Genomic DNA, 23,958 nt, shown 5'->3' with positions numbered 1-23,958 from the left:
TTACATGACAAAATTTTCAAAGTATTTTGAAATCTATGCTTCACCAGCACAAAAGATACAAACTAAAGACAATAATCTTATAAACCGAAAAAATGTTTGCCTAATAGATACGTCACGTGATATTCTAATATTATTTTTTTTCTTTAACAGGTATCTTTCAGATGAAGGAATTGAAGCTTGCATAAGTTCCTCTGAAAAAGTTAATACAAATGACATTATCCTAGTTGCCCTTAATGTAAGTTATGATTGTGAAAACTTTTGTCTGACAAATCATGCTAAAAATGATATATCTAATGGCTCAAGTGTAGGTCTGTGTGGCTAATTAAGTGTACTCTTGTCTGTGTGATTTACGTAAAGGACTCTCCTTGTGTGTATGAGTTGTGATTTTTATTTGGAAATAACACTTATTCCAAACTGAAACCTGGAGGAGAAAAATGAACGTAATTTGCAGTAGCAAAATGTTTTCATGTTTATGAAATGTAAATCTGAAGTCAAAGTACAAGCACTAATAAAATCAGAAGTGCTATGTACTGACATGAGTATGAAATTGTAGTACAAAATATTAGTTTGTTGGGATGAATAAAACACCCTTACTTTGACTTCTGGACGTGATATTCCTTAAAGCATATTGGCTGGATGGCCGGGCCCAAAGAGTTGTGGTGAACGGAATTAAATCCAGTTGGAGGCCGGTCACGAGTGGTGTCCCCCAGGGCTCGGTTTTGGGGCCACTCCTGTTTAACATCTTTATTGATGATCTAGACGAGGAGATTGAGTGCACCCTCAGTAAGTTTGCAGATGACACCAAGCTGGGTGGGAGTGTTGATCTGCTCGAGGGTAGGGAGGCTCTGCAGAGAGATCTGGACAGGCTGGAGCGACGGGCTAAGGCCAACTGTAGGAGTTTCAATAAGGCCAAATGCCGGGTGCTGCACTTGGGCCACAACAACCCCCAGCAGCGCTACAGGCTTGGGGAGGAGTGGCTGGAGAGCTGCCAGTCAAAGAGGGACCTGGGGGTGTTGATTGACAGCCGGCTGAACATGAGCCAGCAGTGTGCCCAGGTGTCTAAGAAGGCCAATGGCATCCTGTCTTGTATTAGAAATAGCGTGGCCAGCAGAGACAGGGAAGTGATCTTACCCCTGTACTCGGCACTGGTGAGGCTGCACCTCGATTACTGTGTTCAGTTTTTGGCCCCTCACTACAAAAAGGACATTGAATTACTCGAGCGTGTCCAGAGAAGGGCAACGAAGCTGGTGAAGGGTCTGGAGCACATGTCGTACGAGGAGCAGCTGAGGGAACTGGGGTTGTTTAGTCTGGAGAAGAGGAGGCTGAGGGGAGACCTCATCGCCCTCTACACCTACCTGAAAGGAGGTTGCAGAGAGCTGGGGATGAGCCTCTTGAACTAAGTAACAAGCGATAGGACAAGAGGGAATGGCCTCAAGTTGTGCCAGGGAAGGTTTAGACTAGATGTCAGGAAGCATTTCTTTACAGAACAGGTTATTAGGCAGTGGAATGGGCTGCCCAGGGAGGTTGTGGAGTCCCCATCCCTGGAGGTGTTTAAGAGTCGGGTCGACATAGCGCTGAGAGATATGGTGTAGATGGGAACTGGCAGTGCTAGGTTAATGGTTGGACTAGATGATCTTCAAGGTCCTTTCCAACCTAGATGATTCTGTGATTCTGTGATATTCAAACTAATGGTGAATTTTCCTGTGACATGTACATATTTATGTAACTACAAACAGATTTTTTGATTTACTGTAGAAATCTGCATTAGCAGTTGTTATTCCTGGCAACAAATACATACAACAATAGACAAGATAAGAGAAACAATTTGGAAGCAATACACCTTAATACTTTTAAGGACTTAAGAAAAGTGTGCGTGTGAACTCCTGGTTTTCAGCATTCTAGTATACGCATTGTTGGTTTGGTAAACATGAGTAAGTCAGCTCTCTTTCAGTAGCAATGAAAAGAGGGCAGCTACTTAATCCATGTATTTGATACTTATTTTTGATAGATTCTGTCAGAATCATAAGGGAGAGTTTTGAGAATTTTACATGTTTTTTTGTTTAAAACTTCTCAGTCATCCATACTCAGAAGTTTTAAAGCTTGTATGCACTGTATATGGATTTATGTGAGCTTTGTCCTTTGTAATAACTATATGTAGTTCCAAGGGGAAAAACAATCTAGTAGAGCACTTGAGAGAAGTATTCTTTCTTAATGAAATTGGAATGAGATTTGTTATGGAATATTTTGTCCATCTTTGGGATTCAACCACTGTTGGTTTAAGATGATACTCTGAAAAAAATATCCCTTCTGCTCCTTTCATTTATTCTTGGAAGCATATGTTCGATCACTCATATGTATGCATGCACCAATTCATGTAATGAATTTGAAAGAGGTAAAGTAAAATTATAATGCAAAAATGCAAAGAATGTAATACAAAACATGCGGAGGGTAAACATCTGGTTTCTGGACTGTAGTAGTATGCCTATATATATCTGAGAATGCTTTACTGCTTTATAAAAACAATTAAATACTTCCAAGTTGCTGGGTATTACCCTGAATGTAATTATATGCTGGAACAAGTACTAACATGATAATTTGTGCATGTATGTGTTGTATTCCCAGTTTGTTTGATAGATAATAAAAATAAAATAAACCAGAAATGTTATGCAAGTACTTCAAAGCCAATTTAAATTGCTTATCAATGTTTTTGTCATTAAATCAGTTGTTTTGATACCTAGAAGATTGAGTGTTGGGTGAGTAGGGAATAGCAGTGTGACTTGAAGGACAGGATAACAGTGACTTTAGATTCCACTTCTTACAAATTCACAAATTCTTTCTTTGACTGCTAGAGACATATTTCAGGCAGAAGAAACCAAGAAGTCAGCTGACTTTTTGTGTGTGAATTGCTTAAATAAGTATGAAATAGACATAAATGTACCTTCAGTCCTTCAAATGTTTTTATTTTGTGTAAGATATTGCAAAGCATTTGTAAAAGTTGTGTCCCATTCTGGCTGCTGTGATTGCAAAGCACCTTGCTGGAGACTTGTCAATTATATGGATATGGAACATGTGGGAACAGTTTATAGGAGCCTGTGTGCTATTCAGAGATAAATAGCTGACAGATGACTGATCAGTTCCCTCAGGTGGACTCAGATTGAAAACTGAAAGTGCTTTCTTATCGCTATCTATGGCTATCTTGTGCAACAGAAAGTGGGTTGAGTACTTATCCACTCTGCAGATACTTAAATACACTAAAAGAGCATCCCTACAACTAGTTTTCTATTGGTTAGGGTACCAGTGTTTCTTGCTGAAAAACAGAATAAACCACTTGTTTACAATGTTTTAGACACTAAAATATAGTGCTGCTCAGTTCTAGATTAGGATGCCAGAACAATAGTCCATTGGCATATATTGATGGCAAGTTAGTGTGCAAGTTCTAGTAGTAATTATGTTTAGCCCTTCTTCTTTTGGAAGTATTTAAGAGCATCATAAAAAATGAGGGTTTTCAGTTTCAGTACAGTAATCTGCACCAGCATGTTCTATTTAAAACAACAGGCTTATTTCAGGCAATGACATTTAGAAAACATAGGTGTTTTAGGCTGCTCTGCTGTGCTTTATTTTTTCTCTTAACGCATATAAATGTGTAAAATAACCTAATGTGTAAAGTCTAATTAGTTTTTAGTGCATTTATTATTTTCACATGCTGCACCTTTAGCCATCCAGTGCATCCTTTTGTCACACATCAACGTGGTTGATACGCTTGTCCAAACAGTGTTAGGCGAGGAACGTGCTTTTGTGGAGATTTGTTCCTTTGGTCATATGAATTCTTTAGTTTAATGTTGTCGGTAGCCATGTTGCAGAGTTGCTGAATAATGTCATGCAGTTGTCTACCTCACTTCCAAAAGAAGTAATCAGACATTTAAGTTGAAAAGCATTTAATAGAAATACGATGTAAGCTTTTACTCCAGGTATAATTGCAAAACTCATACTAACCCTTTATGAAGGATATGTGCATGTAAAAACACCCAAACGAAAAATGCATTTCGCTAAGCACCAGATGGAGAGCGAAGATACTTTACCTCTATTAAACCTCAGAGTTATGTCTAATAATTGAACATTATAGTTTTATAATACAGCATTATAATCATCTTTGAAAATGTGATTAAAACAAGAATATAATTTAAAAAACAAAAGTATTTCTTTTGTAAACTCTTCTAGTTGTTGATTTTTTTCATCATATACAGTTAGACTTTTTTGTAGTCTGGAAAGAGTTGGCATTATGGAAGAAATACCCTTCTTTTTCCGATTTTATGATAGTTCTTTCTGAAACAGGATATTTTAAGTTAATACTCTCTTTTCTTCTGTATTAATTTCAGACAGATTTAAGAACGATTGGCAAGAAATTCCTGCCCAGTGACATCAACGGTGGAAAGGTGGAAAAGGTAGACAATATTTTTCCTTCAATTTTTCTGTGTTCTGTGATTTCTGTGTGATAACAGCCTTCTGTGGTGCATTAGTCTGGTTTTGTGATTATTTCGCATACAAAATAACCCAATATTTGAGTATGTGATGGGATAAGTATACAAACATATTAGTTTGCTCATAAAGCGAGGACTCTTATTTCCCAATTTTGAAATGCTTAAATCAATGGGAACTGTCCTAGCAACTTAATCTTATCTCTCAGAAGTCATTTAACCTGTTTGATCGTGACATGGTATCAGACGTTCATTTTTTTCCCCTCCTTCATTCTTGCAAGGGCAACAAAGCAGGTTAGTAATAAAGCAAAGCAGCTGTATGGTTATGATGCATAGTGATACATGTTGATGCTGTATTACTTGACTTACTGATATACATGATCATAACTGTACACTTTATATAGGACCTATAGTACTGTGTATCCTATAGGTTATGTGGATAAACCATGTTAGATGTTATAACACTTTATATGCTACAGAATAGTATTATACTTGAAACTTGGATGTGCTAGATTTTTAACGTGTGTTGTATGTTTAGATAAAAAATAAATTTGGCCCCTTCAGTACCCCCTTCCTGGTTTCTTCCTTACATGCAGTTAAGAGTGGATAAATGAAGGAATTTTATTTTAAACCTAGTAGTAGTTCTCAGTTCAAATAGTTATCCCTAACTTCCAAATACTGACAGTCTGTATCACTGTTGTGAAAGTTCTGGGAAAACAAATTTCATTACTGTTGAAATTCAAATAGTGATAAATCAAATCAGGCTTGTTCTAAGAAAGCAAGATTGATGAGAGAGGCTGTTAAGAGCTGTTCGTTTGGTTTTTCCACCCCCCCCCTGCTGGTGCTATTGTTTAAATGGAGTGGTGACTGCTGTAAACACTGACTTATACAAGAACAGCAGCAGGAATATTATTGTTAGATATCAAAAGCATACTTGAGAGATGGTGTATTGCAGGATCATAGTTTTTAGCCAGGCAGCAGTCTGTTCATGCAACATACTACTTATTAAACTAACTTTCTGGGAAAAGTTTTGTTAAGTTCTTACGTGGAGCTGTGTTTTTTGCATGTATCACTTAAAAAATCAGGGTGGTATTTTATGAAACTGATTGTTTACCTGTTTAGGTTTCTGGATAGCATACTGCTAAAGATACTTCAGTGCTTAAATAATTTGATTATCATTTCAGTGCTAAAAGAATTTGATTTAGCTGTTTCTTATATCTACAATTTAAATTTTTTTCTTCCTCTTCATTATTCTGTTTTTGAAATATGGAAAACAAGCAAAATAATTGCTTTTTGTCATCTGTTTTTGCTCTGTTCGTTTCTCAGCTGCTTAACTGGAGTATTACTGAATTTTGCATTTTAGATCATGTAATATTCACATGGTCCAAATGTAATTGTTTTAAATGTAATTCTCCAGAGTATTAAGGTTGTATGTGTGGTAATGCTTGCCTTATGTAGTTTTGCTGTTGAAACATGATTTCAGTTCAAAGTGATTTCAGTAGTGCTGTTTTTTTGAGTTTTGTTGCATTATGGTAGGATTTCTTTGGAGGTAGTTGTTCAGTTTTCATTCATCACTTGGACAAGTTAGTTACTAGATATATTTTCATTTCCTTTAGAGAGGATGTTTTCTAAACTTTTGTTGTCATTATGTAGTTCAGGTGGTCAATTAAAGGTGGAAGTGTCATTAATTTCCTCAAAGATTTGATGGATGTTACATGTAAGAATCTACTTACATGCTTTAAAATGTTTGCTTCTAGTTTAGCAGTTCAGGGTCACCACTTGGGTTTTTTCATGTTTCTCAACTCAAACTAGAGAAGGTGCAATTGTGCCATTTGTTTCCACGAAATACAAAACCTCTGCACAAAACAAGGCATGTGTGCTTGAAAACTGTGGTGGTTGGTGCTGTGAAATACCCGTGAGGTAATAGCTGCCCTTTCATGGAAAAAACTTTCTGTACCTGTACACACACAAATATATCTATATTTTGTAAAACTGAACGTCTCAGACAATGAAAAGTTGGAAAAGGTGAGAAAAATCTAGTTCTAGTTTAATTTTCAAGGATCCCTATTAAAATTTGCTGCTCTCCCTTCAAGTGCATGTTCTGCTTTGTGTTACTGTGTGCCCTTTTGAGGATTCTCATTTTTGTTACTGGCAGTACAAAACAGTATATATGTAAGATCCGAAACTAGAAAAAAGGAACTGATACTGAATGGAGCTTGGTAAATTGCTGCATGGGATTGCCTTACAGTTGGTGGAGATGGAGGGCTGGATAATAAAATTGAATGTTGCCGAAATCCAGTCAAATACAAACTTTCTCTTTGAAAGTTTGTTTGATTCAAGGTATTTCTGTTTCCCAGATTGTCAGATAGTTGACAGAGATCAGTGCTTACAGATTCCTTCCATTTTTAATGTTTAAAGAGTGAAAATACAGGGAAAAAGGGTATTTTTTTCTCTTAGGTAATGACTCCTGAGAACAGCACCAGAAATTTCAAGAAGCTGGAGGAAATGGGCAGGACAGAGGAAAAATATGGCCCCTCATGGTCTTTGTTAAAGACAGATGTTGGACTTACACACTTCTATCAGTTTTCTTAAGGAGACAGGATTTTTTACATGTGAACTTCTAGTAAAATTTAGTTTGGTCTTACTTTAATCAACTCTTTATTTGGATCATAAATCTTAGAAAATTATTCTAAAAAAACCCCAAACCAAAGCAAATACCTGCAAACCATTTGCTGGAGGGTGATGATCCTCCAGGTTTTGAAAAGAAGTAATGACTGCACAGTAGTAGTCTGTGTTTGACTCCTATTTATAGTTTTTTAGCCCTGACTGTTAGATAGTGTAATGGATTTTTGCTTTCTCAACTGTAGTGTTTCCTTTTTTTGAGTAATATAAAGCAAATATGACTACTTAATAAATGCTGCTATTTAGCTTGCAATGTATACAAATATTACATGTTACAGAACTACGTGTTTATAACGGAGAGTATTTACTTTATGCAAGTAAAGGATATGGTTGAGACAGGAGACACTTCTTAATACAGTCTCTCGGTAGAAAGTAGTAATTTGTGGTTCAGAAATGCTTCAGGAAACAATAGAAATTATGTGCTACTGTTGTTCCTCTCATCCAAGACTAGGATTGTTATTATTTATCTGTATCTTGAGAACATATAATACATTTCCATCTTCCATGGAAAATAACTTTGTTTTGTAGTATTAGTGTAATAGGCAAATATTTGTATAAAGGATGGCATAGAGTCCTAGTGTGAAACAAAATGGGTGTTTGACCATTATAGGTGGTTATCAAGTTCAGTCATTAATAGACAGAAATGTTTTATTCACTCATTTATATCTGTTTTGTGTGGATTTAAAAAAATCATTATTACCACCATTAACCACAAGATGGCCACATTTGCACAGGATTTGAGAAAGTGGAACCATCCCATTTCTAGATGACTATATACTATAAATATACATTAAGTATTTTTAATTTAATAAAAATTCAAAGACTATAAAGTTATAAAGTATAATTTAGTAATGATGTTATGTGTAAGGCACAACTGATTTTCTTTTAGTATTTATGTTCCATTACAATGGAAACACTCATTCCAGATGAAGCATTCAAAGAGGATTTAATTTCTGAGCTCACAAAGATGCTTTCTGAGTACCAACAGATTGGTGGTAAGCAGTTAAAACGTAAATTACCAGTGATTCTAATTCCTGTTTAAGGTTACTCATATGCTTCCCAATTTCTGTCTCATTATTTTAATACAACTGACTGCTTTGTTGCCTTTTAGTGTCTCTTTGATTGTAAATTTTGGTTTTCTGCAGGCTTTTTAATTTTTTTTTTTTTCAAGAGGGATGATCAGATTTGCTGTTCCAATTACAACTGATCTGCATTTTAAAAAAAACCCTTCAGTCTTGAGGTGCTTGTCTTTATCTTCCAGTGAGAGTGATTGCTACATCCTATCTTCTGATGTAACTGCATTTGAAACTGCGTGTGTCAAGAATTATCCTACATATTTTTAGCTTTTTTTTTTTTTCCAGTTGAGATGATTGACAACGCTATTTGTGCGGTTATCCTGACAGATCAAACATAGTCTTTTTAGAAATAGCTGTTTGGCAGCCTTAGGTAAGCTGTGGGCCTTGAGCTCTTCACCTTGATCAGTGTTTTGATTGTGTTCTTAGCTCCTAATGCCTATTTCAGGAGATCTTAAAAAGGCATGATTACTTCCATATTTTTCAGAAGAAGTATATGTTAGATATAGCAAGCTAGATCTTTGTGAGAGGCTGACTAGTTTTTTGTTTCAGGCCAGTTTCAGTGTGTCAAAGCAACACCTCTAGGAAGACAACGCAATAACAGCCTTGAAAAGAGTAGAATACAGTCTAGTTGCTGTACTGCAAAACTTGATGAAAATTATTAGCCAGCTATTGGTCATTGTTTGAAATTTTATCTCTGTAACTTAGGGATCTGAAGAGATTGATTTGTTAGAAATTATCCTCTACCTTGATCATGTTGGCAAGTATGCTTCTAGACATTTTGTCATCCTAGTTGATCTGGTGCATCTCCTTTCATTGTAAGGATGTCAGTTTGTGAGCAGTAATGTCTTAATTGTCAGACATTGAGTCAGGTGTAGGCACTGTTTGAAGAACACTGATACAAAATAGTCTTTCAGGATTTGCTGGAAAGGCTATTGATTAGTTGTAGATAACTTCTAACTGTTGATCAATTAGTCCCCTCCAGTCAGTGTGTATAGTTAATATTTCAGAATTTTTTTTTTTTTTTTTGACCATCACAGAATCATATCATAGAATGGTTTGGGTTGGAAAGGACCTTCAAGATCATCTAGTTCCAATCTCCCTGCCATGGGCAGGGACACCTTCCACTAGAGCAGGTTGCTCAAAGCCCCATCCAGCCTGACCTTGAACACTTTCAGGGAGGGGGCATCCACAACGTCTTGGGACAACCTATTACAACCTGTTCCAGTGTCTCACCACCCTCACAGTAAAAAATTTCTTCCTTATATCTAACCTAAATCTACCCTCTTTCAGTTTAAAACTGTCACCCATTGTTCTATCGCTACACTCCCTGATAGAATCCCTCCCCATCTTTCCTGTAGGCCCCCTTTAAGTACTGGAAGGCCACTATAAGGTTTCCCTGGAGCCTTCCTTTTTCTAGGCTGAACAACCCCAGCTCTCTCAGCCTGTCCTCACAGGGGAGGTGCTTCAGCCCCCTGATCATCTTCATGACCCTCCTCTGGACCCACTAAAGCTTCTATGTCCTCTTATGTTGGGGGACACAGAGCTAAACACAGTACTCCAGGTGGGTCTCACTAGAGCAGAGTAGAGGGGGAGAATCGCCTCCCTCCACCTGCTGGCCACACTTCTCTTGGCGCAGTCCAGGATATGGTTGGCTTTCTGGGCAGCGAATGCACAAATCCTTCTCCGCAGGGCTCCTCTCTTGGCCCTCTCTCTTCGCTTCCCTCTTCACCCAGCCTGTATTTGTTCTTGGGATTTCCCTGACCCATGTGCAGGACCTTGCTCTTGGCCTTGTTGAACTTCATGAGTTTTGCATGGGCCCATATCTTAAGCTTGTCAAGGTCCCTCTGAATGGCATCCTTTCCCTCCAGTGTGTTGACCACACCACACAGCTTGGTGTCATTGACAGACTTGCTGAGGGTGCACTCAATCCCACTGTCCGTTTTGCCAACGAAGGTGCCAAACAGTGACAGTCCCAACACCAACCCCTAAGGAACATCACTCATCACTGCTCTCCACTTGGCCATGGAGCTGTTGACTGCAACTGTTTGAGTGTGACCATCCATCCTTATACACTGAGTGGTCCATCCATCAAATCCATGTCTCACTTTAGAGACAAGGATGTCATGCAGGACAGTGTCAGAAGCTTTGCACAAGTCCAGGTAGATGACATCAGTTGGTATTCCCTTATCCATCAGCACTGTAACCCTGTTGCAGAAGGCCACCAAATTTGTCAGGCATGATTTGCCCTTAGTGAAGCCATGTTGGCTGTAACCAATCACCTCCTTATTTCCCATGTGCCCTAGCATAGTTTCCAGGAGGATCCGCTCCATGATCTTGCCGGGCACAGAGGTGAGACTGACTGGCCTGTAGTTCCCCGGGTCTTCCTTTTTTTTTCTTTTTAAAATAAGGGTTATGTTTCCCCTTTTCCAGTCAGTGGGAACTTCACTGGACTGCCAAATATGATGGACAGTGGCTTAGCCACTTCAACCACCAGTTCCCTCAGGACCTGCAGATGCATCTCATCACCTCCCATGGACTTGTGCACCTTCAGGTTCCTTAGATGGTCTCAAACCTGATCTTCTCATACAGTGGGCTGTTCTTCATTCTCCCAGTCCCTGCCTTTGTCTTCTGCGACTTGGGCGGTGCGACTGGAGCCATTGGTGAAGACTGAGGCAAAAAAGTTGTTGACTACTCAGCCTTCTTCATGTCCTGGGTAATAAGGTCTCCCCTTTCCTTCCATAGAGAACCCACATTTTCCCGAGTCTTCCTTTTATCACCGGTGTACCTGTAAAAGCTTTTCTTTCTGCCCTTGATGTCCCTGGCCTGATTTAATTCTATCAGGCCTTTGGCTTTCCTAATTTGATCCCTGGCTACTCAGACAGTTTCTCTGTATTCCTCCCAGGCTACCTGTCCTTGCTTCCACCCTCTGTAGGCTTCCTTTAGCTTGTCCAGGAGCTCCTTGTTCATCCATGCAGGCCTCCTGGTGTTCTTACCTGACTACTTCTTCATCAGGATGCATCACTCCTGAGCTTGGAGGAGGTGATCCTTGAATATTAACCAGCTTTCTGACATGGTATAAGTACTAATTAGATATGCTTCTTCGTATTGAAGAAGCTTAGAAGCTAACTACACATAAGTGAGTGATGTTTTAATTAATTTAAACTATGTCCAGAAAGATCAGAGTATATTCTAGGATATGATAGTGTGGCTATTTACTTTGGTTTTGCATTTGTTTTTTTTCTTTCCAAGAGTCATGTGTGTTCTTGAATTAGCACTAATAGGTTTTGTGGATGAAGAGGCGGGAGTGGTATGTGGTATGTCTCAGTGACTTTCTTTTAAACTTCCATTTACATTCAATCCTTTATGCCTCTTTCTGATGTACCAAATTTGAGATTCTAACTTTCCCAGTAATTCTCCATACATTAATGTAAAATCTGCAGTATGAATGTTATAATGGCATTATACAGTCTAAGATATTATATTTTTCACCTTGAAAAAATAGACAGCGCATTAATTATGGGATTAATGATGGATAAAGCTAGTCATCTTTCCTCAACTCATTTAGCCCATATTCTGTACTCTTAACTTACTTGCATCCCTTGGACTCTAATCACTGAAAGCTGTTTATACTACTACAGCACTTAAAATGAAATTTATTTTTCTACTTGTTTCTCCTTTATTTTTTTTTCAATCTGAAATGCTTTTTATAGCATTCCAGCCTTAACATGTTCCGTTGCTCGTCCAGTTTGTAAATACTTGTGGAGAGAGCAAGCTACAGCTATAGTATTTGGAACTTAAAAATGAAGGCATTAGCTAAAGAATAATATTGGATTGTATACAAGAAAACAGTCACAGGATCACAGTGGTTGAGGTTTGTACAGAAATTGTCTGATATATCCAACATTAATATTTGAAGTATTCAAAGTGTTAGTAAGGGAACTGAAAACTGCATTTTTATAATGGAAAGGAACTTGCAGCCTTAATAGTTAGGACATAACCAGCCTTACTACTTAGGACACTTGATAATTTGCTAGAATTTTTTTCCTGTCTTGGTCCTCACAATGACACTTTAAAATAGTCCACACAAGGACTACCAGCATAGGTCTTCTGGATTCACCTGGAATCCAGTGATGGTTGTCCTTGTTCTGCAGGAAAACTGACATTCTTCTCTCCTGTCACCATGTGCTCATTATGTGATGAGAAGGGAAATGAGCTGAACTGGGACTGGGAAATGTGGATGCTCCAAGGTCATGATTAAGTCCACACAAATAGTTGTGGTGTTATTTTGGTGTATATTTGAGAAAACTACATACTTCCATTTCTCTTTGCACCTGTTTTCTGAAGTTACATGTAATTTTCTTTGTTGATGAAGTAGACGCTATTGTCCAAGCTCAACAAATACGCAGCTCTGCTTTATTGTAGTGTATGCTTGACACTGTAGACACAAAACCCTGAACATATTGGCATGTATATTCATAGTTAGCTTACCTTGATTTCTTTGCACTGCAGAGTTCTTAGGGACTCTGCCAAAACATTGTTCAAAACCAAAAACAAGTACCTAGAATTTGCTCAACATTTGTGAAAGAAAATTGCCATCATAGTAAAGCTGCTAGTCCTCTGAGTGACAAACCTAGCTGTGGTTAACTAGAAGAGCTTCTCAGTTGCCTAGTGTTTCTTCACCGTTACTTTGAAAACATTGTATAATGTTAAAAACTGTTAATGTTAATATATGACAAGTGTAGACTTTTGTTTGAGCAACCCATGAGTGTGGCACTGTGGTTCATTCACTAGTATAGAAAGAATCATTCTGTACAAAAAATCTGGAAGAGTTGGGGTTTTTTTTGTGTGGCTTATTTACTGTAGTTAACTGATAGAGGAGGGGAACTTGTTTTCATACTATGCATTATCCAGTTTTGCTTCTGTTGAAATAAAGAGGAAAAAAATTCCATTTGTATGAGAAACAGAATTAGTCTTTTAATTGTTATTAAAAGAAATAAGTTTCAGTCAGCATCTGCAAAAAATGCTCTTCTTATTTATGCTTTTTTCTTCAAACATTCAGTATTGAAGAAAAAAAGAAAGCTTCAGGTTTCAGTAGACTCCAAACAACTTCTTCAGCTTTTGAGAAATCCTCCTTCCCAAGTACTGTATTTCTGTGGTTGGATTTGAAGTCATAAACAGTGCAGGTGCCTTCAAATTTTAGATTTATTTGAAACTGTCAAGAAAAGGAAAATGACATAGAAATTTTAGTTAATATTACTGACTATTGTCTCAAGATCACAAAACCATTTAAGAAGTGAACTCTGTAGGGTGCCGCTTTTGCTCCTTTTAGTGACTATTTTCCTCCTCTTAGTACAATTTCATGCTTTGTTGGTATTCCAAAGTATTTTCCTTTCTCTTTTATTCTCATCCTAAATAAAGTTTCTGTTTCCTCATCTTCTAATTTATCTAGTGTCACTCTTTCTATTCTTATATTTATTCATTTCTCTTTTCTTTATATATACTTATTATGTGGTTATGTGATTTCATTTTGTGTTCTGGGCTACCTAGTCTGTTGCTTAAAGGGAAGAAGCTGATGAAATGTGCACTTTTTAATCTTTTCTGCTGTCTCTTTCATCTTTTCTGCTGTCTCTTTCATCTTTTCTGCTGTCTCTTAGTCTCTTAGGTGCTAGAGATAGTTGAGCAGCAACAGATTATTCTGAGAAATAAAAAGGGATCAAAATGACAGTGCACTCAGCTATAACTGAAATGTGGTGAAGTGGTTTGGTTGGTTGGTTTTGGAGTTGTGTGGTTTTTGGTTTTGTTTTTTTTAGTAACATAAGCCATGGTGTTTATATGCTTCGTTTTTAGGTAACCAGCAGATAACGATGTCCCTTGATGATGTTATGTTCTGATTGCACCTCTGTTTGAAGAAGCTGTGTTTCTAGTTGGTGTTTACAAAGCAGTTGTATTTGAAATGTACTCTTAATACAACCAGATAGTCTTCAAAGCTGTTTTTTTCTTTCTTTAGACACTTTGTCAATGAGACCCTCTGGTACAGCATGTGAAATCTTATCTGGACTCCATAGTATGTTGGAAGTGACAATATTTATGTTTCTGTTTGTTTGTTTGCCCTCCCAACTCTTTTCATTCACTTCTTTTCCACAATTGGTATCACAGAGATGTATGAAGCATCACAGCTGTTTCTCTGAAAAAGCCATTTTTACCATGCTTTAGAACATACAGTACATGAGTGATAGAAATTGAACATGACCGCCTGATCAAATTACATTTTCCTTTGCCTGGAGGCATCTGTTAGTGTGTCTAGATATTACAGGGTGTTTGCTTAATGGTGTTAACAGTTTTGTCTTTTCTGTTTTGCACATGTAGCTGGAAGGGCCATGTGTTCTGCAAATACAGAAAATACGCAATGTTGCTGCACCAAAGGATAATGAAGAATCTCAGGCTGCTCCCAGAATGTTACGTTTACAGATGACTGATGGACACACAAGCTGCACAGCTATAGAATACAGTAGCATGTCAAAAATAAGGTGAACAACTTTCTTTTCAAAGTTTTGATTTAATACTTAAATGTTCTTAAAGTACTGGAAGTGTCCTTTGTAATATATAGAAAAATTACTTGACAAAACAGACTTCCTGTTTGACTTTTGTGTATAAAGGAGGACCTTAAATTCAGCATGCAACGGTGTATATCAGTGTAATTTACAGTACTGCTTCTGCTGAAGTACATGATGGAAGAAATTGGATTTCTATAGCCATCTGCTGAGTCAGAGTTGACAGGGCATCATGCAGCAATTTGGGTGTGTGCAAGCTTGAGCCAAATTCCCAATTTTTTGTAGTAGCAGATCTTTTGCCTGACTTTGGTAGCAGGAATGTCACAGGCCTGACACACCTAATTTAATGTAACTACTGCTACTTTACCATGGGCAAGGCTTTAACTTGGATTGAATTAGTAAATATTTTCTCAGTTAAAAATGAAGGGAAAGAGGGATAATTACTGTTGAACGTGGGGATTTTTTATGTGTTTGGTTATGAAGATGCTGAAAATTATCTCTAGTGTTTAGTCTGGAGTCATGGTGTGCTTTGCTCTTCACTCTAATTCAGATGCCTTTGGTTTAAAAAAGAACCTTCTTCCTCTCTCTGCTAGCTGCAACAGTTAGATATAGATATGTACTTCATTTTTGAATGTCATCTTTTACTGTTAAATTGCTCCTTCTGAGCAGGAGCCAGCTTGCAGTTTAGAGTGGTGCTGTCTAAAAAGTAGAACACTTAATGGTATTTTAATTTTAGCTTGAGCCAGCAGAACTTCGAATAGTATATTCCAATGTGAATATAAAGAGACCAGAAAAGGAAGGCAAACAGGCTCCTGTGTAAGTAGATTCTAGATCATGAAATACTTAAAGAACAATACCCAGCAGAAGACATAATTTGAAAGCTTTTAGATAAAATCTCAAAAATGTCAGGGAATACATCACACTAGTCATGATGTGAGCTCTTCTTTTCAAGTAACACTGTATGAAAATTTAATTTGTTGTCTGTGGTTGTTTCAGGTTCGAAGTTGGTCCATTAACCTGGAATAATATGTTGTTTAAGTACATAGTGTTTCTTTAGATAAATGAATAAAAAACATGGTTTTCTTCTAAATAAGTTCTTCATGACTAGGGTTTCTATTTATCCCTCTGCCCCCTTCGCATAATTTTCATTTTTTGCCGTATTTCTTTCTTGTCTGTTTTTTATGATTTCATTTTCTTTGCTTTTATCAGTACAATACTAAAAATTCTTTAATATTGCTAAGGTTAATGCCACTAGTGTTGAAATTGGCTGACTCCACTGTGAATGTTCTTCACCGTGTGGTATGGTCCTGTGATTGCAATGATAGCTTCAGCATATTTTAAAATGGTTATTGTCTCTCAGTTGAAAGCTTATAACTGACTGTGTCCTGTTTCTCACAAGACAAATCAGTTTACAGCTTGTGCTGCTTGTCATATACTTCAATTATGGGTTGGAGATGGGTGATTCTTTTATGCATCTGCTGTTGGTTTTCATAGGGTAGATTGACATGAGAAGAAGATAAGTTACCTCCTTGTGGGAGTTGACCACAGAGAGCAACCGTATGTTTTTAAATGATAGAGTGGTGAGAGAAGCAGCACTACAAGATGCATGGTTTTTATATTTATTCTGGTAAAGTCCTGGTTGTTAGTAATGTATAGAAAGCTTCTTTACTAACAGCTTTTTTTTTTTTCCTCCTCAGTTAAGTGTCTAAACCAAATGAGATTATTAATCATCTGGAGATCCTCTATTTATTGACTATAAATACATCCTAGGATGAGGACCTTATTCTTAGATAACTGACTTTGAGATCTCTTTTGTTAGTCTAAGCAAATCACATACTTAGTTTGGTATTGTTAAACTGGATTTTAACCAAACAGACAATTTGCAAGCATTCATCTCTGTTAGAATCTAATTTGCAATATGGCATTTTTGTGTACTGAATGGGAAGTGTTCCAATAAAGCTGTTGAGAAGTACTGCGGATACTGAAGGAATTATTACAGAGGTTTTTGATGCTAATTTTTTATTATGAAATATGACACTGTTGGAAGTATAAATGTTTTTGGTGGCAGAATATTAATAAATGAATTTGAAATATTTGGCTTTGTTTTTACTTCTAGCTTGAACACTCCACCTGGAACAAAAATAAAGCTTTCAGGCACTGTTGAAGTGAGAAATGGATTCTTGCTGTTGGATGACAGTAACACAGCAGTTCTTGGAGGTGAAGTGGAGCATCTTATAGAAAAGTGGGAATTACAAAGGGTGAGGTAACACCAGTGGAAATGCTTGTCTTACAGGATTCATACTACATTTAATTACAGCAAGCTTAATGTGTTGACTTGAACTTTCAATTATAAGCTTTCAGAACTTTACTGTCTCAATATTTTTAGGGATGCAGCCAAATATATGTAAATAGTTCTTGTATATGGTGTTTCAAATGAACAAATTATAAATGATCTTTCCATGAGAACTCATTACTTCTGTAGTCTGCAGGGATTGAAAACATTAATCAAATGTATTAAATTTATTTTAGTGCAGTCATGGGTAGTTGCTTTCCTAACCAGTGTTTGGTACCAAAATATTATTGAATTATGCCTTTTACTGTTACCATTTGCAGACTGTATATTTTTAAGGCAAAAACTATAGTAAGTGTATGGAAAGCATTGGAATTGGTAACCTTAAGAGTGAATTCTGTATTACAGATTTCATCAGTGCTTTAGGTAAATTTGTGATTAGAAAGACCAATTGGAGGTTTTAAAATCTTTCAATAAGCCATAAATAGTTGTAAGCCCCTTTAATCTGTTTTGGCCTGGTTCCTGTCCCAATAGAACAAAAGTTGCTGTAGGAAGACTTTTTCATACATTTCTTCACAAATGAGTGGAAGTTCTTAGGGCACGAAGTTGTGACCCTGCTACCATTAATTCCAAATACTTGCCAGATCAACTATCACTACTACTACCACAGTCATCTCTATGTTTTTACGTCCATGTCTCTGAAACAGAGTAACTGCTTACGAACATGACAGTCATTTCTATGTAAAATACTTCTTGTGTTATTGCTGATGCTAAGTTTGGTACAGTTGTGTTTGTTATGGCTAGCCTTCTTCGGTGTTTGCAGTTTATAGATTTGAGCAAACTGGGACAAAATTTATTTGAACGTTTGAGTTACACAGTGTTCTTTTAGTAGCTCTCTTTGGCATCCTTTTTGTACTTTCGTAGTTGAAAATAATTTTTCAAAAACATTCCTGATTTTAAATGAAGCTGCCTGTTTGATTAAAAAGAAGGTTCTGGGGTCAACAGCAGATACATCCCATTTTATCAGTTTTATTAATATTTAGTATGAAGTCTTGTGAGTTCTCTTTCCAGTTAAAAAACATACAAGTTTTAAGATTGATTGGGATGGAAGAGAGACACTGACCTTAACACATTCTTAAGAATGCCATCGAATTCATAAGAGAAGGGTCAATAGTATTGGTTAGCTTTCTTGGTGGTATTTTGAACAGTCTGTTTTCATGTTTCTTCTATCTGGACTTCAACAAATAAATGTTGCTTTATAAACACTAATTTGTTTTTGAAGTCAGTGTCAAGAAATAGAACAGTTTCTGTTTACAAGACAGCAAACCATTTAATAGCCACTGATGTGCTGCTGACTACAACAACTTCAGCACTTGTTGTTAGCCAGTTCTGTTGGCTTTATGAGATATGTTTAAAAGAGAGGTAATTAAGTTTTCAGTAATTTACTCTGTTAAGGTAATAATAGAAAGTTAACTATTGCCTGTTGCTATCCCCTCAATTCTCTGGCTTCATTTTGCGGTTTGCTAGAGTATCATTTTCTTTTTCTTGTTGACCATCTCACAGCACATGATTAGGTTCCCAGCATGAATGTGGCCATGTCAGAAAAGCTGTGGGTGACAAGAAATCAGTTTGGACAGGTGAACCATGACCGCTGGAAATCATAGTTCCAGTTCTATATCTGGACTGACAGCTAGACAGATAGGACTCAGACAAGTCTACAGAAGCCAGATGCTACTTCGATAGCAGTTTCTTCATGAACTCAATCTTTCTGTCCTGTTTGGAAAGCTTTGCAGAAGAGAATGGTTGACAAATAAACAAGATTGTCAATTCCTAGGTATTTGAGCGAGGACGTTACCACTCCTTGTCTAATCTTGCTGCTGAAGCTTAAATGAAATGCTGAACTGTGTTTACATAAAAAGACAGAAAACTTGTATTTGTGTGACTATTTCAAATTATTTGGTTTGAAGCCAGTTGTTTTTTTTTCTTTCCACTACAATGTCTGAGAAGTCTTAATTTGGCTTCTTGTGTAGATGATGAAACAAGTTTATTTTCTATTTATTAAAAAAGTTGGTGCTATTAAGTCAAATTATATTATGAAACTTTATTTCTGAATTCGTTTGTCCTATCTTAAATTATTGTCCTTTGACCTACCCGTCAGCTTCTAGTTGCGTAGTTGCATTACCATTTTGTTCCATTCAGAATGATGTTTGAAATTGCTTTCGGGAGAAATCAAGTTTCAGTAATGAAAGACTCTTACTACAAATATTGTGTATGTGGAATGAATGCAGTATCACATTCCATGAGGAGTAAATGTAGTATTCCTTGTAGCATTCGATTTTATCATAAGGTAGTTCTTGCCTGGAAGTTTCAGATTTTTTTTTGGTCACTGTTTAAGTGACAGTAAATAAATAAGGAAGGAGTAAATGAGAATGTTACTGTGTGATCCTTTTTCTAGACTATTTGGAAATATAATGTGTTATGGACTTCTTCAGGTGAGAATACAGTTCCAAATAATTACTGCTTCATAGTGTTCCTGGTGTTCGGTGGCAACTGGTGTTTCAGTCAGTGGGGATCAGTATTAGTGAGATATTGCTGGTAGCCCTCTTATGAAGAAAGAGTACTTTGTATTGCTATTAATCAAAATATCAGATGATATGTAAGTAAAGGCTCAAGCAAATTTTGCTGAGGTGATTGGTGAGACTGGTAGGCCCTTATATTTTTAAAACATAGAATCTGTCACATTATGGATTATCTGAAAGTAAAGTTCTCTAGTGTGCCTAATGATTTTTCTATTTTGGTGAAGATGGGGCTAAATATTGAGGTTACCAATGGGAAAAGGGAATAGTTTTATGTATACTTCAAAACTCGTATTAGAAAGACGTGTGAGGGTATAATATATAATATCTAGCAGTTCAGTCTCATATTGTAAACCTTGTTTCTTAAGAGCTTCCCTAGGAAATATTTTTTTAATGTCACAATCCAAATACAGCAGAAAAAGGTAGAAGAAGCGTACTAAACGTATTTATAACAACGTTTATTATAAATGATATTTACTGCTGTGCTGCAAGCAAATTTAAGTTAAAAAATACTGTTCTTCTTGCGTGTTTGCTTTTTATTCAGTGCAAAGTGAAATTTAATTTCCAAAGCAGTTGCTCTCACCTCTCAATGCTACCTGAGAAGAAAGTGTGAAGGCTGTTATTTACCGTTAGGCAGAGGTCTTTTATTCTGGATAACAATTTTATGCAATACATTGTTAGATTCAAAATCTGTGTAGCTAAATGTTAGTAAATATGCAGTCAATTCCTCAGTGCTTTTTTGCTGTTTGCCAAATTACATGTTTGAGCAGTAGTTTGGAAGAGTCTTTTTCTTGTTTGTGTTTCCTTGATTCTGATTTGGGAAAGGAAGAAAAAAAAAGTGTGACCTTAAACTTAAGCATGTTCTTCCTGATTATAAGACATGAGGAATTAACTATGACCAAATGCTTGAATCCTTAAGCTATCCCATAAATATTTTTATTACAGTTTAATTCAGTTCATTCCAGAACTGGCTACATTTCTCTAGATTAAAAAAAAAAAAAAAAAAAAAGTGTAGGATTTATTGGACCTAGAGTGCCTACCCTGGGGAAGCAAAGCGGCTTGGTCATGAAATCACTGTTGTACTGTGCTGCTTCAGTTAATAGATATGGGAAGGTATGAGCGTGCTACAATGATCAGCACTTGGTTAGCTTGTAATTCTAAGGCAGCACTTCAAGTGAACAGGTTGAAGCTACAACAGAAAAATTTTATGATTTTTGCACTTCTAAGTGCTTCGTTTTGAATAATTTATTTAATACTTTTTCAGTGTTTTTTGCTCCAAGGCATGAGGAAAAGGTTTTTGTTTTCTTTTTTTTCATCCTTGAAAGGAATTAATAACCATAAAAGATTTAGAAGATGGTCTTTGGTTCCTGAATAAAAGTAGTTAACTTGAAAAGAGCAGACCAAAAGTTTGGATTTAGGTATTAGTTAGCCAAATTAATCTACTTATTTTAAGACATTCTCTGATAGTATAATGACTTAAAGCATATTTACATTTATACTACAGTTCTCACATGATGGAATTAAATCAATTTTAGATCAGGGTAATACGTATATAGGTAAATGTCATATGCAGCCTTAAGTAATTAAAACTTTCTGTGCCAATGGGGAGTAGTAAATGATGTAGGTAATCATGCATGACTGTTCCAGTGGGAAAAAAGGGACAATAAGAAATGAAGATAATAAAACATATGCATTATAGGAAATGCAATTTTGAAGCATTTAAACAGCATTAAGGACCTGTTCTTCTTTTTCTACTTCTGAAACCAAATATTTTTGTGTAATATAATTAACACATAACTAAATGTTGATTCTAGTGAATTTGATTCTCTTGCAGGTTTCTGCTGTTGTCACAATTTGTAAAGAAGGAGAAAAAGCGTATCAACTATGAACAGATATTTTAATGCAATGGTTTACAAATTCATCTTTTTGCTGTTGTTGAGAACTAGTAATTTGTATTATTTGGGAATACTTTGTTTTCCAGCCTAGGTCGCTGATTGCCTGATTGTGGCTAAGAGTTTAGAGCACTTCAATAGATACTGCATAATCAGTAATTGTTGTGCTTATTGTTATGGTCTTTGCAATCCAAAGATCTTCTGATCAATTTAGTATGTGTACTGTACTTATCATAAGGCCATAGGGGAAATTTCCTAGTGGCACAGTATTTTGTTTCCAACAGTAGCAAAAAGAGATGTTTTTTAGGGAGAGCACACAGCCGGAGCTCTTAAACAGCCTTGGCATCCAGGGGATACAATCCTAACTAGTCCTTTCAGTATTTGCTTATGCATGGGTTCATGAATTTCGCAGAATGGTTGAGGTTGGACCTCTGGAGGTCATCTGGTCCAGCCCCCCTGCTCAAGCAGGACCACCTAGAGGCAGTTGCCCGGAACCATGTTCAGACAGCTTTTGAATATTTCCAAGGATGGATAGTCCTCAACCTCCCTGGGCAACCTATGACTCTCATGGTAAAAGAAGTTATTTCCTGGTGTTCAGAGGGAACCTCCTGTGTTTCAGTTTGTGCCCATTGCTTCTGGTTCTGTCAGTGGGCACCACTGAAAAGAGCCTGGCTCCATCTTCTTCACAGTCTCCCTCCAGGTGTTTGTATACATTGATAAGATCCCCTGAACCTTACCTTCTCTAGGCTGGGTTCTGATCCCTTTTGAAACATGCTGAAACTATGCCGTTACAACCTCTAGTGGCAGTAAGTTCACCAGGCGCTATGTAAAGAAACATCTGCTGCCTATTTGTGTGCTGCTTTGTTATGTTAGTGTAGATTCTGGTATATAACTGAATTTTCTGCATATGCTGTATGTGTTGCCTTCATGATTTTGCAAATTTTCATAATTCTTGTCATCATCCTGCCTCTCATCCAACCTTCTCCTTAAGTTGTGCCCCACGATTTTAAGTATATAATTATTTTTTTATGCTTAAAATGTTCATCTTGCTAATTTCATATACTTTCTGAAATAGAGACATTTATTATATAATCTTTTTTGTTTGCTATTTATTAATCAACAAATTTATTTTACAGAGTTTAGCAAAACACAATAGGAGTAACATTGGAACGGAAGGTGGCCCTCCCCCTTTTGTACCTTTTGGGCAGGTATAGTGTACTTCTTGTTGTCATTTTATAGAAAAAAAACCCTGTATCATGGTATCTACAGGACCTGGTTCCAGTTAGATAAAGGCTATGAAAACACATTAGATCAGGATGACTTGGATCTAAAAAATGTGCCTGTTTTAAAAAAATTTTGTTGATCCTGTCACTTTGTTGTGCCAATTTAACATTTTTCCTCTCAATTTTAACTTTGAAATTTTATTTAATATGCGGAGCCTTTGATTCCTCCAGTCCTAGTCACTTCTTTAAATGCCAGAGGTGTTTACAAGAATCGTACTAGCTACATCATGAACTAACCTTAAAATGTAGAAGTCATTGGATTTGGCCTTTCTAGTGGACCAGAGGAGTGTGGTTTCAGCAAAGTCATCTAAATGTCCTAGGTGTACATTTTTATGGTCATATTCTTTATGTAAGTTGTGCTACTCTAAGGGAGTAAGACTTTATTTTTTTCAAGTGAGACTAGACAGAAAAGTTAATTAAAACTTTCTTTTGTATTTTCAGAAATGTGCATCTCATGTGCAAGTGGATAGCAGAGAGCTTGATCGCAGAAAGACTCTGCAAATGACAAATACTGTAAAAACTGTTGTGGACAATGATGAATTTGAAAAGCAGAGAACAGCTGCTATCGCAGAAGTAGCAAAAAGCAAGGAGGTTAGAATGCATGTGTTGAGTCATTTTACTTGCTGTGATTGATCTTGTTAAGTATTTCTCTCTTAAATGACAAATGCTTTCTGATATTTGCTTGATTGTAATTCTACTCATGTATCTTTAAAAAGATAAATCAAAAATAGAGTGTCCTTTTGGATTGATGGGTATGTTCTTATTTCAGTAGAGCTAATAAATGTATCATAGTATTTTACTGTAGATATGATTTTGATTTGATACTACTATTAAAAAAAGTGGTTTTTACAATTTAGCTAATGAGATTTAAGTAATAAATACAGGTTTTTCGTTTTCATCTGCTTTTTTGAGTTCTCAAAAGCCCACAATTTCCTGCATTCAGTCTGAAAGAATAGCTAGGAAGATCACTTCTAATGTGTCAGGTTTTTATGTCCTCCCTTGGTTTTCCTTTTAGTTTATTTTTCAAATTTGCTTGGTAAGTCATAAAAACTAGAATTATATACCCTTTTTACAGCCTCATTTGGGCATAGGGGGAAAAAATACCTACCCTAAAAAATTTTGTGTGTAAATTA

General features: G+C 36.5%; 1 protein-coding gene across 3 annotated transcripts in view; it reads left to right on the top strand.

Annotated features, from left to right (window-relative positions):
- The window catches only part of TDRD3 (tudor domain containing 3), a 120,739-nt gene that overhangs the window by 47,577 nt on the left and 49,204 nt on the right, over positions 1-23,958 (top strand). For 2 of the 3 annotated variants that reach the window (XM_074859546.1, XM_074859548.1), the window contains exons 2-7: positions 151-235; positions 4,377-4,442; positions 14,600-14,760; positions 16,901-17,042; positions 22,679-22,750; positions 23,267-23,416. In XM_074859546.1, the coding sequence (XP_074715647.1) occupies positions 151-235; positions 4,377-4,442; positions 14,600-14,760; positions 16,901-17,042; positions 22,679-22,750; positions 23,267-23,416 (676 nt within the window). Of the gene's footprint in view, positions 1-150; positions 236-4,376; positions 4,443-14,599; positions 14,761-16,900; positions 17,043-22,678; positions 22,751-23,266; positions 23,417-23,958 lie in introns of those variants that run through there. The other variant, XM_074859547.1, reaches the window with a different exon arrangement.

This window comes from Strix uralensis, chromosome 2, assembly GCF_047716275.1.
Source record: "Strix uralensis isolate ZFMK-TIS-50842 chromosome 2, bStrUra1, whole genome shotgun sequence".
Taxonomy (NCBI): Eukaryota; Metazoa; Chordata; class Aves; order Strigiformes; family Strigidae; genus Strix; species Strix uralensis.
The sequence above is the reverse complement of the archived record's forward strand: the minus strand, read 5'-3'. Positions and strand labels throughout refer to the sequence as shown.